The sequence below is a fragment of the Equus przewalskii genome, chromosome X (assembly GCF_037783145.1).
Source record: "Equus przewalskii isolate Varuska chromosome X, EquPr2, whole genome shotgun sequence".
Taxonomy (NCBI): Eukaryota; Metazoa; Chordata; class Mammalia; order Perissodactyla; family Equidae; genus Equus; species Equus przewalskii.
Window position 1 is genome coordinate 74099927 of NC_091863.1, and position 18011 is coordinate 74117937.

General features: G+C 36.5%; 1 protein-coding gene across 8 annotated transcripts in view; it reads left to right on the plus strand.

Moving 5' to 3' along the window:
- PCDH11X (protocadherin 11 X-linked) overlaps positions 1-6374 on the plus strand; it is a 666144-nt gene extending 659770 nt beyond the window's left edge. For all 8 annotated transcript variants that reach the window (XM_070606664.1, XM_070606665.1, XM_070606666.1 and 5 more), the window contains one exon: positions 1509-6374. In XM_070606664.1, coding sequence (XP_070462765.1) covers positions 1509-2083 — 575 coding nt within the window. In that variant the 3' untranslated portion in view covers positions 2084-6374. The remainder of the gene's footprint in view (positions 1-1508) is intronic.
- The last annotated feature ends 11637 nt before the right edge of the window (positions 6375-18011 follow it).

Below are 18011 nucleotides of genomic sequence, written 5' to 3' on the forward strand. Positions count from 1 at the left end.
GACTGCTAATGGGTACTTGGTTTCTTTTTGGGATGATAAGGATGTGCCAGAATTGATTGTATGATGGTTGCACAACTCTGTGAATATACTAAAAACTATTGAATTGTTCACTTTAAACGGGTGAATTTTATGGTAAATGAATTATATCTCAATAAAGCTCTTAAAATGTCTATAAATCACCTCTCTTCTCAGTGAAAATGACTTTGTATCATTTGCTTGTCAGAAATAGGCAAATGACCCAATGTTGAAATTATGATGTATTCGTTTGTTGCAAAATTTAAAGCTAGCAGATGAGTTGCTTTTCTGATGACCAGGAAATTAAACTTCATTTTAAAGTATAGTTGTATGTGTGTCCATATATTTCCATGCATGCTTTCCTAACAATATCACCTCAAATACATAAAACTCTACCTTCCTATTTCTCAAATATAATTGTGCAAAAGTATAATATATTTTAACTGTTAATGTCATAGGGACATTTTTAAGTGTCCTCTAAATGTAGAAAAGTAAATGGTTATTTAATGGAAAAGATTAGTCTTAATGAGAGTCAGTTCTTGTATGTCTTATTCTTTGGTTTTAGAAGTGATGGAATAACGACACGGACTCTATGTCCTGTTGAGCATTTATAGGATCATGAATTTCTATTTTTAATTTTTAAGATTGTTATGTCTTCTTAGAGAGTTGACCTTTTTATTACGCTAATATCCTTTATTGCAGCTAAAAACATTTCTTGCTCTAAAGTCAGCTTTTATGTTGCTATAGCTACTCTATTTTGCTAGTCTTTGTATGGTGTACTTATTGACAGTTGGTATCTATTGGCATTTGAAAACTTTACAGAAACCTTATAAAGTTTTAGAAAGTATTACAGTTTAAAGCTAAACACTTCGGATCTATAGTTTATGATTTACAACACTCTGATTTGTCATGATTTCAGAAAATGAGGACTACAGAAATCATTTATCTTTGAGATAATTACAGCTATATTTCATTCTTGAAACTAAAAGGCATATCTTAAAGTTCAATAAACTATGTTTCCAAATTAACCTAATTTATTCTTAGATTTATTCTCAGATTAATTAGATTCTTAACCAAATGATTAGCTATAATTGGTTAGTTCATCATATATTTCTATGACTGGTTTTCCCACTCATTTTACTCATGTCCTCTCTTTGTCCTAGTTAGGAGCCGTATTTCAACTGACTTGTGTGTATAGATGAATGACCATAGTTTCCATTTATAGTCACAAACACAATTAAAAATATCTACATTTGGAGACTAGCCAGAGTATCTTAATTATAAAAATGAGATCCCATCCACCCACTCCTGCTTATTTATGTTTCTCTAGGAATTATTTCTTGACAAACCAAGTACCAGTTGTGAAAATATTGGAAGTCTCTGATATCTTTATATATAATTAACTTTTCTTGTAACAATATGATTTATTTTAAGTAGCTAATAAAGTATGTGTTTGGAATATAAATTTTATCATTTGTTTCCCACCCTAACAGCTGCAGAAATAACTGTTCAACCGACTGTGGAAGAGGCCTCGGACAACTGCACTCAAGAATGTCTCATCTTGGGCCATTCCGATGCCTGCTGGATGCCAGCTTCTCTGACCCATTCCAGCCCTTCACAGGTACAGGCCTCTGCTCTATGCCACAGCTCACCCCTGACGCAGACCTCTGCTCGCCGCCACAGCCCACCAGTGACACAGACCATTGCTCTCTGCCACAGTCCTCCGGTGACCCAGGCTATCGCCCTGTGCCACAGCCCTCCACCAGCACAGGCCTCTGCTCTCCACCACAGTTCGCCTCTAGCGCAGGCTGCTGCCCTCCATCGCAGCCCTGCACGGCCACCAATGGGTCTGCAGCAAGGTTGGGGGCAAGGTGCTGGACCTGACGGACTACTTTCTCTTGATCAAGGAGTGCAAAGTAGTACAAGACCTCAGTTTTACACCATGTCTGAAAGACTTCATCCTAGTGACGATTCAATTAAAGTCATTCCCTTGACAACTTTCACCCCAGGGCAACAAGGCAAATCCTCCAGGGGTGATTCTCCTATTATGCAAGAACATCCCTTGTAAGGCTAACACGGCCACTTCACATTTTCCAACAGGATGCAGATAATCAAAGTTTAAGATCCAATGTCAATGAATATTCCAAATTGTTAGGTTTGTAAATATCTATGTAAATAGAAACAGATACCAGAATAAAGTCAGAGCTAGACCCTTAGTCAAAAGTTAAAAATAAACTTACAATTTGTTTAATTCAGAATGTGGATTTAAAAAGAAAAGAAAAAATTCACACCCCTTTGTACAGAAAGGCTTATCATGACAGATATCAATATGTAGCATATATTATTTCTGATGCATTGTAAATTTTTTCATTCATTTTTACCAACATGTGCAAAATTACTGATTTTTTCCATTCTGATTTTTGTGGACCCAGTATGTAGCAAATGGAAAACTAGCAAATTACTGATTTTCCAGGAGTAGCTTTAGTTCATCTAAACTTTTGTTCAGATAACATTAGAAGGTATAAGTACAGTAGCATTTGTTTGTCTTTTTGTTTGACATTTGTCTCCAGTTTTGTGTTGTTAGTCTTTCTACAAAAATGCACATTAGGGAGTGTAAATATCTCTTACATTTTTTGTCTACCTGTGTTTTTATGTTTTCCACCTTTATTTCAAGAATATATTGCTCATATAATTTGTATATATGTTTTCAGTAAAGAACATATATAAACTGTACAGATTTATGTCGATAAGCTATTTCTCTACTCTTTAGTAGAGTTCGAGACACTGAAGTGCAATAACTGTGCCCAAGTTAAGCAACTATCAGCTAACAAGGGCCTCTTTTTGTTTTAAATTCACCTTTGTAGTTTAGTGTAAAGGGCATCAGAAATCATATTGTATCTGCCATGTTAAGCCTGTATTCCACTATTAATTGGGCCTTCATCTTCTGGAATTTGTATATAACAGCCTAGAAATTCACAAGGAAGGTGGACGTATTCGGTGCAGGATTCATGTACAGCTGCGACTGTAAACTGCTGTTTTCTAGAGAGTATCAGGAAGATTTAAATGTTGATTTGACAGCTGACTTGGCTGATAGCAAAAGATGTTAAGTAAAAAGAATAAACAAATAAATACAACTGTATATATAACCACATACTAAACCTATAAGACTAAGGGATTTTTGTCATTCTAGCTCAACTTACTGAAGAGAACCACTGATAACAAGATAAAAGGAAGGAACTTTCCAAGAGACGTAAATATAAATCTACATCAAACGTGTTACAGTACAGAATTTTAAGGAGATGTGCAGAGGGAGAAATGAGGTTCACGACTGCGTCTTGGGGTGGATAAGAAATACCCCAATAAACACACATATGAAAAACCAACAAAATCTCGTATATGAAACAAAATATGTCCTTCTAAGCAAAGAATACAACAGTATTCCAAGGGAACACTAGTTTCCTTCTGTTGCCTGTTTTTAATTTTCCCTTTTTGCCCTCTTAACTGGCCATGATCTTCTATGTGCACATTTCACCAATTTACAGAAAAACCACCAACTTAATTTTCCTCCATAGCAAAACTGAGAAAATGTCTTGTTTCAGTATTACACTAAACCACGAGACAATTGATGTTTTAGTTGGGGTGGGGGGGGAGTGAATATTCTTGATTAAATTAGACGTAGACTTTGTAATGTGTAACTTGAAGATATGTAATTTATGATTAAACTGTGTGTAAATGTTGTAATATAAACTGTGGTAAATGTATAATTTCATTGGTGAAGGTTTCCACTGAATGTTGAGAAAGCTTCTCTTCATGTGCCCAGCAGGTTACGTAGCGTTCTGAGAAAATATTGTTCCCATTGTGAAGCTCTCTAAATCATATTGGATTTGGTGTGTAGAATAACTTCTTAACTTTTAACTACTAGAGTTTAATTAGTGAAATTTCAAATTAATTAATATTATTAATCTTTTTCTCCTTTATCTTTGTTAATGTTCAAAGGGATTTGGAGTGTACTGGTATTCCAGGTGCATGTAAATTCTGAAGGACTGATGATATTTGAAAGTTTATTGAAATATGACCATGTATATGTGTTAATATTATTGTTGCTATTGTTGATGATGAAGATTGTAAACCTGGGGAAGATAAACCCAGAATGACAAAATCAGCGCTTCCAGTAGATTTTAGAATGCTTTTTCTCTAAAAGCTTGCAAAGGTAATGTAAGTCAGAATTTTTCCTTCTATTTTAGTTATTTCCACATTTTTCCTCTCCACAGTTTTAGTTAAGATCTACACACACAAAAATAAATAAATAAAAAGCAGATAAAAAGGAGAAACTGAAAGACTATTAAATAATGTGTCAAGAATATGAATGGTTACCATCTATGTTAGTGAAAATCAGAATAGGAACCCAAGTTAGATATTTGAGAATTTTTTTCTGGTAGTGTGATTTATTGAGTTATAAGGGTGGCTCTTAAATCCTCATATCTAAAAATTCGTGAAGTTTTGATACCTTTCCTAGAGATATAGGAATGAACAAATATGCTTTTATTGCCCTTTCTAACTCTGATTATATAGTCAGACTTAGATTGTGTTTAGAATATTAAATGACTGGGCACCCTCTTCTGGGTTTGCACCAGAGAGGCTTTGAATGGAAGCAGGCTAGAAGTAGCCAAAGAGGCAAGGGGTGTGAGCCCAGTTATTCTCCCCTACGCATTCTCTTTCTAAGCTTCCACCAGGTCTGGCCTTGGCAACCTGTAACTTCCAAGGCTTCAGATCCGATGAGATCTTTCTCATCACATTACAAATTCTTTCTTTGAATGGATGGACAGAGCTCTAGGTTGATAAAGCTCACAGGTGGCTCTTCTGATGTGCAAAACTTTAGTCCTGACCTACAAAAAGTCTTATTCTACCATCAATCAAAAATATTTCCCTTGAAAAAAGAAAGATTTTAGTTTGAAATTAAAACTTGAAATTGAAAGACGAGTATGATGATAATACATTCAGTAAGACTGGTTATTCTATTTTGTGGCCATGTTCAATTACATGTGATTATTAATTTACTAGCTATAGCGTTAATATACCACGTTTGTAAGTATGTATTCAAGCACTATGTATCCTATATGCTATGTGCATACACATTTTTTTCTTGAACTTTATCTTCAAATTTTAGCTAATACTGTGTCGATGTATTAAAAACAAACTTACATATGATACAAACAATGTAATAAATTTGAGAGTACATTTTGTGTAATTTCATTTAGTTATTTAATGTTTTGTTTTTGGTAATGTAAATTTGGTTAGAAAAAATGGTTGTTAAATGATTAGTGCTATTGTGTATTGGTGACAGTTTTGAAGAGCCTCTGCCTTCCCAGACTAATACTTGTCACACACTTTCATTAAAATGGAGAAAAATAGACTAAAAGATCACAAACTGTGCAGTCCTTAAAATGTAATCATGTCACACACACACACAAAAGTCCTTTCCAGTCATGGGAAAATTAAGTAAGTTTCGCCCACATGTATATTCAACATTAGTTTTTTATTGTTTATGTTAAGGCTGAAAGTGCGTATATTTCCTAATACATGTTTAATGAATACTAGTTGTTTAGGCTTTTCCTTTTTACACTCTGATTTATATTTTCCGTGTGGTTATCATTTCTTGTCTTTCTTCTTTCATATTTGTTCCAAACCAAATTCAGAATTTTGTTTGGATAAGCTTTTTATCGCAATCATCAGACACTATTTTGGCTATTTCCAACTGGCACAATTGTCCTGGAAAACATGGGAGCAAGAGAAGCTGAACTATATCTGGACAGGAACCTTTTTACGTTACGTGCCAATTACCACACCAGAGCAATTTTATGCAGAGGCCTTAAAATATTCATTCATAGTAGCTTTCTTACACTAACCATTCATGTGCTTTAGGTAAACATGATTTTTAAAAGCAGTGCAAGTTGACAACAGCAGAAGTAGTAATGAAAAGGCTACTCAGAAAAATGTGTGTGCACAAATGAAAATAAAATGAAGGCAATTGTTTAGTGATTGTATGTGATACTTTTAGGAATAAAATGTGTGAAATTTGCACTGTCCCTGCTTAAAGTACTTGGAATTTTATGAAATATGTATTTATGTTTGTATTTTTGGAAGATTCCTCCTCTGTGACATCATACAGCATCTGAAAGTGAACAGTATCCCAAGCAGCTCTAGCCATGCTTTGGAAGTGAGAAGATTGGCTATTGGGTGGCCCAGGATGGCAGTATGTAGTCCAGTGGCAAGTGTGTATTAATTGTTCTATTTCAGGTTCTGTATTGCATGTTTTCTTATTCATTAATATAAGTATTAATAAAGTTATGAGAAATAAAGTTGCATTTTTATTGTGTGCATTTCTTAATTCAGAAGTCAAAGGTTTTATTTCATTTTAAATTGGTTTTTAAATTCATACCGAGTAAAATCCAGCTGTTTGGTGGCACATTTCTACGAGTTAGCTTACTTTTTTGTTTACTCTGATAATCTCTTCAGTATAATTCTTTGAATTGAACATCATTTCACTCACTTTTCCAAGTTGATGAACAACATTGTAGTGTTCTGGAACATTTATTTTGCATCTTTCAAGACAAACTTAAGAGATATTTATTTATTCCAGAATAGGTCTATGGTCTCACTTAATGTAAAAGCCATCTAAGGATTTCTCTGTACAATCCTTGAGGATCCAAATGAAATGTTTCTGGAGAATGTTGATAATATTTGTGGAACAAAATAATTTTGCTCCTGGCTTCACTTTCGCTTTGGCAAAATGCAAAGAATCCCAGTAGTTTGCAACCTCCCAAGCTGCACAGGATCACTAAGTACCCAGCTGCATTTGGCATTGGTATTAGTCCTGAAATTTGATTAAGAGTTATGGAGCACATAATCTAGCTTTTTGTCTTCTTTCTTTGCTCACCCATCTTTCTATTACTGTGATATTAATTTGCTCATTCTTACTAAAGGTTAGCTGATGATGGAAAAAAATCCAAAATTTAAATCAAGCAAAAATGTAACCTCTGGCAAAAGGAGATTGGAGTTTTAGAAATATAATGCATGCATAGGTTAATTCATGTTATTTCTCATCCTGACTCCAGCCATTTGGGAAAAAATACAAGCTGTAGTGAGTAATAGGTAGATTGGGAGTCACCAAGTTATGTATAGACATTGTCATAATAACTTTGGCATGAACTCTAAAAACGTGAAAAAGTGAATATGATGAATACATACTCTGAATGGGGGATAAGTGCCCTACTGGAAAAGAATGCTGAAAATGTCTAATATTTCAACAAGTGGAAAAATTAGTGAGCTCATATTTAGTTTTATTAAAAACGTTACTGTACTTGCCAGACCTAGTCATACTGATTTATAAAATAAATTGTTAACGGTGTAATGGAAATGGCTTCAAACAAAACAAACAAAAAATGACCATGAAACAGGCAAGTAGGTTCAGAGTTTAATTTCTGTAATTTGGGTTACAAACTCCATAGCCATTTCAAGTATCTGAGGACCTATAGCTGTATAAAAATAACTGAAGTTTAATCTGTGCACAAGTTGAATTTCCCTCTTGTCGATCAAAGTATTCTAAAGTTAATTGGGAAAAACAGAAGCGAAAGACAAAAATGAAAAAAGAAATAAATGGAAGCTTAATTCTGTCAGCAACTCAAGTAACTCAGGGATGTATTCATAGTACATTTTCTTCATAAACATTTTTGAAAATCAGTTTTAGATTTATAGAAAAAATGTAAAGATAATACAGTTTCCCCATACTCTACTCCCAATTTCCCCCACATTTAACGTGACGTATTTGTTACAATTAATGAGCCAATATTGATATACTACTATCAACTAAAGTCCACAGTTTATTCAGACTGCCTTAGCTTTTTCCTAATGTCCTTTTTCTATTCCAAGATCCCATCCACGACTCTACATTACATTTCATTATCATGTCCCCTTAGACTCCTATAGACCGTGATGGTTTCTCAGATTTTCCTTGTTAATGACAATCTTAACAGTTTCGAGGAACACGGGTGAGGTATTTTGTAGAATGTCCCTCTCTTGGGATTTGTCTAGCGTTTTTCTCTTGGTTAGGCTGGGTTATAGGTCTTTGGCTGGAACACCACAGAGGTAATGTTCTTGTTTTATCACACCTTCTCAGGTGTACGTGATAGCACATTATTTAACCTATACAGTTATTGTTTGGCATCATCTCACTTTATGGTTGGGTTTCACTCTTCATCCTTGAATCACAGACCCACAATTTTCCAAGTGTTTGGTGCACTCATGGTCAAGGCATCCCCAAAATGTGGCCTCCCCAGGTTTGAAGGCCCTGGGACAATTCAAGATAAGTCTCTTTCTAAATTCTCACTTGCCACAAAGATCACTACCTTAACATTTCCTTTTAATTTGTCAGTTTCTAATAGGGCAATTTTGACTGAAGTATTAATAGAAAAAAATAAGTAAATGTGTTTCCCTTCCCACATTTACTAAATAGGAAATGAGTGTTGTGATGATGTCCCACTAATGATGAAAATTTGAAGAATCATGGCTGTGACATTGTGATTTGTAATAAGAACGATATATATTGGTCTCTGCCCCCAGTTCTTGCCACAGAGCTCCCAAAACCCTTATAAATTCCTAAGTGATAAGAGCACCAGGACATTTGCTCTAACATTTGGTCTTTGACCCTGGCTCCTGACCCAGAGCTCTTGAAATCCTAAAAATTTTCTGGGTGATGAGTGTCTTTCCTTTGTTCTAATGAGATGACTCTGGGTGGGCTCCCGGATGGCTCCTGGATGAAGGCTAGTCAGGGGAAAGATGAAGCCATGATTAGATGTTTGGAATTTTCAGCCTTGCCCTCCCATTCTCTTGAGAAGTGAGGAGGGCTGAAAATGGAGTTAATGATCGACCATGCTTACATGATGGAGCTTCCATAGAAGCCCAAAAGGACAGGGTTCAGAGAGCATCTTGGTTGGCGAACAGATGGTGGTGCTGGGAAGGTGGTGCCCCTGGAGAGGGCCTGGAAGGTCTGCACCCCATCCAACATAAGTTGTCCTACACATTTCTTCCATCTGGATGTTCATCTGTATCCTTTATTATATCCTTTAATAAACCGGCAAATGTGAGTAAGTGTTTCCCTGAGTTCTGTGAGATGCTCTAACAAATTAATCAAACCTAAGGAGGAGGTAGAGAGACTGGCTATAGGCAGATATCAGAAGCACAGGCAACAACACTATCTCTGGGTATATAGTGTCAGAATTGAGTTGAATTTTGGGACACCCAGCTGGTGTCACAGAGAATTGTTTGGTGTGGGGAAAACCTCCACACATTTGGTGACGAGAAGTGTCAGAAATGAAGAGTTCTGCGTGAGTAGGAAAGGAGACTCACAGGAAATAGAAACACAGAAGGAGGTGGAGAAGTGGACTTTTCCCTGTACAGGTTTAAAACTGAGGTTTTTCCTTATATAACGGCAAGTAGGGGGAGATCTCAAGCAGCTAGTCACACAGAGAACAAATGCAATACAATAGATAAATACCCCTTTTTTTCTGGGGTTGGGGAAGAAAATTGCTGGATTTTAACTCATTTTACTTGTTTTGGTGTTGTAAAGCAATGCAGATAAGTTGACTATTATGTGATAGATTGATGGGTTGAAGTTCGAGTTTATCTACTAGCGTACATTCACTAGATACTGTCAAGGGAGAAACGCTATTGAAGATTTATCTAATGAAAGAAAGCTGTTGGCCCTCTCAAGTCTTTTTTAATTTTACACCTCAACCAATTGACTCTTTGACACTACATATCTGGAAGTTACAAAAATTTATTACCGAACAATACACTCAATGTGGGAGAGGGAAGTGATTTTTCATAAACTGAAGAAAAAAAGTTGTGGCTTTCAATTTAGAAAGCTTCTATAAGAACAGTTCAAATTTATAGAGCAAATTACACTGCAGTAGCCCAAGGTAAATTTTTTCCACTGCATTCTTTATTCATAGGAATAGAAAAAAATCAATTACTGGATGACACAGGTGAGTGCCTTTTAGGTGCAAAGATGTTAACGCATGTCACTGTATATTTTTCTGTGAAAACATTCATGTGGTCAGATGCAATGAGACTAAGAGCCTAAGTCATGTGCTGCTCATCTCCCAGTACTGAAAGTTGTTCTCCTACATACTACAATTCAGTTACATGCTAGAAGGGAGCACTGGTTTAAAGGATCAGCCATCAACTCCCTAAAGAGTTTTAGTTTACCTAGTTTTGTCCAGTAAGGTGTAAAGAAAATGTTTAGTACACACAGGCCTGTTTCTTACTCAGGAGTGGCACTGAAAGAAGTTTAACTTTAAACATAAAGAGTAAGGATCCAAAGCACTTGTCTTGCCAGCCACCCAACTGGAGGAAGCATCCAATCATCCTAATATGCTTGTCTGCATGTGCTACCGAGCAATTGGAGAAATCCAGGAGATGGAGCATTTATTTAGAAAATTTATTATCTCTATCTTGGGTCAAAAAAATGTCACACTAGATTTCACAATAAAATCAACTCCAGGAATTAGAGTTTGTAGGTAACCAAGGCAGAGTACTGAGATTCTGGGATGGTTAATTTTACATGTCAACTTGGGTAGGTCACAGTACCAGGTATTTGGTCAAACGCTGGTCTGGATGCTGTTGTCAAGGTATTTTTTACATGTGATTAACTTTTAAATAAGTAAACCCTGAGTCTAGCAGATCAGCCTTCATAATGTGGGTGGGCCTCATACAAACAGTTGAAGGCCTTAAGAGAAAATCTCCTGACCTGCCACTGAAGAAGAGGAAATTCTGTCAGCACACTGCCTTCAAATTTGAGCTACAACATCAATTCTTCCCTGGGTCTTCAGCCTGCTGGGCTGATTTTAGACGTGCCAGTCTCATGATTGTGTGAGCCAGTTCCTTAAAGTCAATCTCTCTTCCTCTGTCTGTCTCTCTCTCTGTCTCTCTATATCTCTATATAAATATAGATATATATTTATATATATATTCTATTGTTGTTTTTTTACAGAGAACCTTGACTGGTACAGATTTTAATTTAAAAAATGTCCTTAACTAGGATCTGCCATATAAGATCAGGCCTGATGAAGTGCCGCTCCATCCAGTGTTTGGGTTCTGAGAGAAGAATGTTCTTTTGACATGTAGGTGGGCTTAGCTAGAATTCTATCTGCCTCCAGTATTGCTTAGTGATTAAATTCTCAGGCTCTAAAAGCACACAGATCTAGGCTCAAATCTCAGTTCTTCCACTTGAAAGCTAGATTACCATGGAGCAATTTTTAACCCTCCTTTTTCTCATTTGTAAAATAGGGCTAATATTCAGCATATTGTGAGGAATAATGGCAATATGTGACATGAACTTTCATTAAAGAAGGGAGAAGCTATGTGGTGAAGAAGGAAATGAGAAAAGTTTTCCTTTGGAGTGGCACCTATATATAATTCACCTCACTAGACTAGCATTGTTTGCCATTCAACGGAGAAGTGAAATGAAGAATGAACTAGTCAGCCCTACTCTGTCCTTGGAAAGAGTGCCTCAGCCCTGAGACACTTGAAATCTAACCACTCAGTGAAGTGAGGTTGCTAGTCACCTAAAGAACAAAAGGGCGTCTCATCCCATGGGCCTTGAGGCAATGCTTACGGGCATTTTCAAATAGCTGACCTGACCAAGGCCACTACATTATGACTAAAGTTTTATACCTGTGGCATTATTATGAGGAAGAAAGCAGCAAAGGAAAGAACTTAGAGGAACAAATATTTAGAGAGTGAGCTAGTGAGACAAGAAAGGAAATAAGAAAGGCCTGAAGGAGAGAGAGATTTCATGCACTCAGTGAGTGTTTAATGAGTGCCTGTGATGCGGCGAGCACTGTTCTAGGCACTGATGGTACAATGATGTGAAGAAAAATGGTTTCTGCTCTTATGGAGTTTATGATCTAATGAGATGCAGCAAACAGGCGATGAATAAGAACACACATATGTTTGTTAGAGAATGATAGTGACAAATGAGGAAAATCAAACAAGGTAATATGATAAAGGCTGACTGTTTTATCTACGATGTGTATCAATTAAGATGCTTTTAGCTCCATATAACAGAAAACTCTGACTCAAATAACTTCAAAATGAGAAATTTCGTTATTTGACTTCACATAACATCCTAAGGCGAGGGAGTTTCAGACATGGTCCATCCAGGCTCGAACCTGGCTTCTCTGTAATTCCCTTGGTTTTACCTACCATTGTTCATTGTTCGTTGGCTTCATCTCAGGCTAGTAATAAGAAGATTGCTGCAGTTTCATTGTCACATCTGGACACAGCAACATCCTGAGAAAGAAGAGGAGATGCCATTTTTCAAGAACAAGAAAAATTTTTCTCAAGAACCTCCCAGCTGACTATTTTATTGGCCAAAATGAGGTCACATGCTCCTAAAAACAATCTCTGTTACAGTGAATGGGATTGCCATGAATAAATTAGATGGATGCAATAGAGTTGTTTTAGTCAAATACCATAACCACTTTTCTTGTGATTTTTGTGAAGTTAACATTTGTTAAGTAGAGCCCTGGAGTGTTGGATGATGAGCCACCAGTTCAACAAAGACCACAAGGGAAAGTGAAACAGAAAGTCATTACTCACAGGTCCTGGAAGATGTACACAGCATGTCTCAAGGGGCCACACAAGGGAGGTCAAGGCAGGGTGCAGGCAGACAGCAAGCAGCAGGACTTGGGGCACACGTCTTTCTTTATTAGGATTTGTAAGTGGAGTGCTTTCGGAGTTCCTGGGTTAAGATTGGATTGGTCAATTCAAACCAAAAAGAGCAGGGTTTTGGTTAGTTCCACAGGGGTTTTATCTAAGGGGCACACAAGAGGAAGGAGTTGGGAGGCAAGACTGTTTTACTGCCAGAGGCATTGGGAAAGTCATATCAGGAACTTAGACTTGTGACTCTGAAGGCTGTTATCTAAGGCATGCACTTGTGGGCGAGGCTAGCGTCAGTTCAAGACCCCTGCAGGCCGCTTAGCCATACAAAATGGATGGTGGGGCAGCAATATTATGGAATAGTTTAGCTCAACTCTCAACAACCTTAGAAGGCCTGCTTGAGCAGACATTTGAGATGAAATGAGGTATGAATTATAAAAAGAGGTAACAATGGGATGAATTGAGGCAGGGAAGTGGAGATAATAAAAATGGAGGAAACAGCAAGAGTAGTTTTGTTCAAGTTCAAGGAGGAAATAATATCAACAAAATATGAATGTTTGATTCTGTTAAATGTCAGAACTTTAAGTTAATGTCCTCTCTCCTCATGTGGACATTAATGCTGCCCAACATCCATACCATATTAATTTATTTACTCTCCTACTTTTCTAGATGATTAGTTCACTCATCCTTAGCAAGCAATATCGCTTCCTATTTTAATAAGAAAATTGGAGCAACTCAAGCAGAATTTCCACAAGCTCTTATCACCAATTCCTATTTTCCACTATGCACATCTGTGACCATATAGTTTTGCTTCTCTCCTGTTATCACCCCAGGATGTGTCTTCTTAGCTATCTCTTTCCCTGATTGTCTCTGGTAAATTTCTAGCTGGTCTATGCCTTGGCTTGTTGTTTTCATGGAATCAACAGTGTCCTCATAATTGCTTACTACCAAAATTTGCATTAATTTCAACAGATTCCCTAGGCTTGAACATCCCCACAGTTCTTTCTAAATATAGCCTGATAACTTGGGGTGAGCTTCAGAGTTTTCGTTCTTACAACTTGCCTCTATTGTGCAAAATCTTTCTGCTGTTTCTCCAGAATGTGTGTTGATGACAGTGGCTCACTACTCTCAGACACTCCTGTTTCATGCCCAAAGTGCACGGTAGTAGCTACTAATCTTCTCAGTTTGCCTCTCTTGGTATGGAACTTCCATTTTATGACTAATCTGAAATGAAGGCAAGTAAGCCTCAGAATTCTCGGCCTACCATACCTGAGAAGATCTTGTACCCTGTGAACGGCGGCTGGCTAGAGGAAAGGATTCCCAGAACTTTCAGACACTCTTGACTGGAATAGAGCTTCTGGAACACAGAACTGGGAAGAATGAAAAATACTGGTAGCCCTCCCATCCCTGGGAGACACTGTAACCTAGATTGGAAGCTGGGGGGAAAGGGAACCCTGTGTTCTTGGCTGATCTCACCATGAGTGCACCTCCCATTATGCTGAGCTGGGGCTGGAGGGAGGGAGTGGGTTGTGGCTCAGATGCCCCATACACAGTCTGTTCTTACCAAGATTTAGTAGATTTTCTCAAAAAAAGTTTATTTATTATATTCCCTTGGAATAATTTCCAGAGACTCTAAATGGTTGTTTTTGTGTTTTAATAATTTTTACCGGTTGTGGCTATTTTATTGGAGCACGCTGTTCACACTGCCATTCTGGAATATATTTTCCTAATATTTAATCTTAAAAATTTAAGAATTGGCAAATGAAACCAAAAGTTAATTCTTAAAAAAAACACAAATGAAATAGGTAACTCTCTGTCTAAACTTAGTAAGGATAATAAAAAAAGAAAGCAAGAATATGTCATATAAGAAATGAGAAAGAAGATATAGTCACAGGTATGGAAGTTATTTAAAAATTTTTAATGTGGAATACTACTCAAATAATTTTAAAATCTGAAGGAAATAAATTCTTTCCTTGCAAACATAAATTACCAAAATTGACCAAAGAAATGGCAAAATACCTAGACATACAAGTAATCTTAGAAGATAGAGAAGAGACAATTAAAGACCAACTTATTTAAAAAGAGACCAGGCTTAGATGCTTTTCCTGTTCAATTATATATAAATTTTAAGACACATAAAACTCCTATATTTTTCAAACTCATTCCATACATAGAAAGACATGAAAATTTCCACAATTCATTTTATGAAACCAGCGAAACCTTACTACTCAAATGTTAAACCTCAAAAGTAGCACAAAAGAAGAAAATGTTTAAAAAAAATTTAAATTATAAACACAAATGAAAAATCTAAAAAAAATTAGTCAACCGAATTGAGCAATAAATTAACAAAAAAATACCCCATGATGACTGTGCATTTTTTGCTCCATAAATGCAAAATTGGTTTTTCTTTAGGAACTCTGTTAACAGAATTCACTCAACCAATAAATTAAAGGGGTAAATATATGATTGTAACAATAGATACTGAAATTAAACATCCAATCCAAATAAAAATATATGTAAGTAGAAATTAAAGGGAACTACAAATATGACAAATATATTTTGCAATAAATCTACTAGAAAACATAAATGATAATGAATTTCTAGTATTATCAGAAAAAGGCAAATAGATGCTATCCTCACCATTATTCAACATTGTTTTTGGAAATTTTATACAGTGCAATAAGATAATAAAATGAAACTTTCAATATAAATATTGAAAAATGAAAGAAAAGTTATTTTCAGTAAATATTGAAAAGTTAATAAAAAATTTGAAGAGATTGGAAAAAGTTATTTTCAAAAATATTTTAGGAATTGCACACACTCTTCTACAAATTAGTTAAAATAATAAGACAATTTGAGGGTATGTTTGGAATCAAATTAAAAAGTCAATAGCTTTTCTATAGACCACTCAGTTAAAAATAAAAAAGAAAAAGATCTCATTCATACTAATGATAGAACCACAAGATACTTTAAAATAAATTTGAGACGAATGAGGTAGGATCTATACGAATGAATGTAAAATTTCACAGAAGAACATAAAACCAGATCTGAAAATGGAAACACAAGCCATGTTCTCAGATAGGAAGACAGAAATAATACTATAAAAAAATCGTTACCTCATAAATTAATACATTTCTTTAGCGCATCAAGTATAATCCCAATGGAGTAATTATTTTGGGAATCCATATAAAATTATTTTAAAGTTTGTCAGTATTTTTGGAAAAGAAGAGTAGTAAAGGAAGAGAATTGCCTCACCAGATATTAAAATGTATTATTTATTCCATATGATATTACTCTGAGACAGAAATAGCAAAATAGATCTTTGAAAGGGAAATATGAGGGGCTCCAGAAATAGATCAAAGTACATACATAATGTTGGTTAGGATTAAGTTTAAATCAAAGAGATCCAAAATATCAGTGGCTTAAAAAGGAGATAATTTTATTTCTTTCATTTGTCTGGAGGAAATAATTTAATGCTGGTATGCGGTGCCACCGTGTCAGTGATACTGACTTCTTCTGTCTTGTTTCATCTTGTGTGGTCTCCATTTTCAGGGTCATTTATGATCCAAGAAAGCTGCTTCAGCTCCAGTCTCCCACTTGGATTACAGTCAGCAAGAAAGAGGAAAGAGAAAAATAAGGGTAAAAATCATTCCTTTCAAGGTTATTTTCTGACAAGTCACACATACCACTTCCACTCAGCCAGTATTTAGCCACCTGGACACACCTAGTACAATATAAGGCAAAAGATGAAATATTTATTTTAGGTGGCCATGTGCCCAGCTGTAGAGTGGAGGATATACAACTACAGAAGAAGAGGAGAGCAGATATTGATAGACAATGAGCAGTCTCTAACACTCATATGACAAGGTTAGCATTTCAATTCAGTGAGAGAAAGATGGGGCGTTTCAGTGACTCTTACACTTGAACATGCATCAGAATCACTCAAAGGGCTTGTTAGCACATAGATTTCTGGGACTCACCCTAAGACTTTCTGATTCAGAAGGTCTGGGATAGGCCCCAAAATTTGCGTTTCTACACATTCCCTGGTGTGACAGACCTTAAGGTGGACACTATGATCCCCACCACCTATTGTTTACTCTTTTGTGAAATTCCTTCTTCTTGATTGCTGGCAGGGGCTGTGACTTGTTTATAATCAATAGAATATGGCAAAAGAGATGAGATATATGTGATTATGTGTATGTGATTATGTCACATAAGATTGTAACTTCTGTCTTGCTAAGAGACTCTTTCTCTTGCTGGCTTTTTTTTTTTTTTTTTTAAAGATTTTATTTTTTTCCTCTTTTTCTCCCCAAAGCCCCCTGGTACATAGTTGTATATTCTTCGTTGTGGGTCCTTCTAGTTGTGGCATGTGGGATGCCGCCTCAGCGTGGTCTGATGAGTAGTGCCATGTCCGCGCCCAGGATTCGAACCAACGAAACACTGGGCCGCCTGCAGCGGAGCGTGTGAACTTAGCCACTCGGCCACGGGGCCAGCCCCCTCTTGCTGGCTTTTAAGAAGGAAGCTGCCGTGCCACGAGCGGCCCTATGGAGAGGGCCACATGGGAAGGAACTGAGGGAATCCTCTGGTTGACAGCCAGCAAAAAATTGAGGTTCTTGCTCTAATAACCTGCAAGGAACTGAATGCTGCCAGCAATCATATTAACGAGGAATCAGATCCTTCCCCAGTTGAACCTTGGGATAAGAACTGAGTCCTGGGCATCACCTTGATTGTAGTCCTGCAGATAAAGTGGAACAAAATTTGCCACTCAAAAATGTATCTCTTCAACAGGAGGATTATTTTAGGCTAATTATTATTATTATGTTTTTTTTTTCTGAGGAATATTCACCCTTAGCTAACATCTGTTGCCAATCTTCCTCTTTTTTTGTATGTGAGCCACCATCACAGCATGGCCACTGACAGACAAGTGGTGTAGATCTACACCTGGGAACCGAACCCAGGCTGCACAAGCAGAGCATGCCCAGCTTGACCACTAGGCCACCAGAACTGGACCCAAGCTAATTATTTTTAAGAAGCAAAAGATTCAGAAAGTTTTTCTTGTTACCTCCCCCTTAGTTGCTTAAAAGAATTTAGATAAATGGATAAATGGTCTGTTAACAGGAACAAAGCTATCACCAGAGATATCTGCAAAGAATATGGGCTAAGTATGGTAGAGGAGATTCAGCTGGGCCTCGAGATAAGAATTCTCTCCAGGCACCATTGTCTTTGCGTGGCATGGCAAACACTTGTTTACCAAACCTTTCTTTTCCTATCTCCAT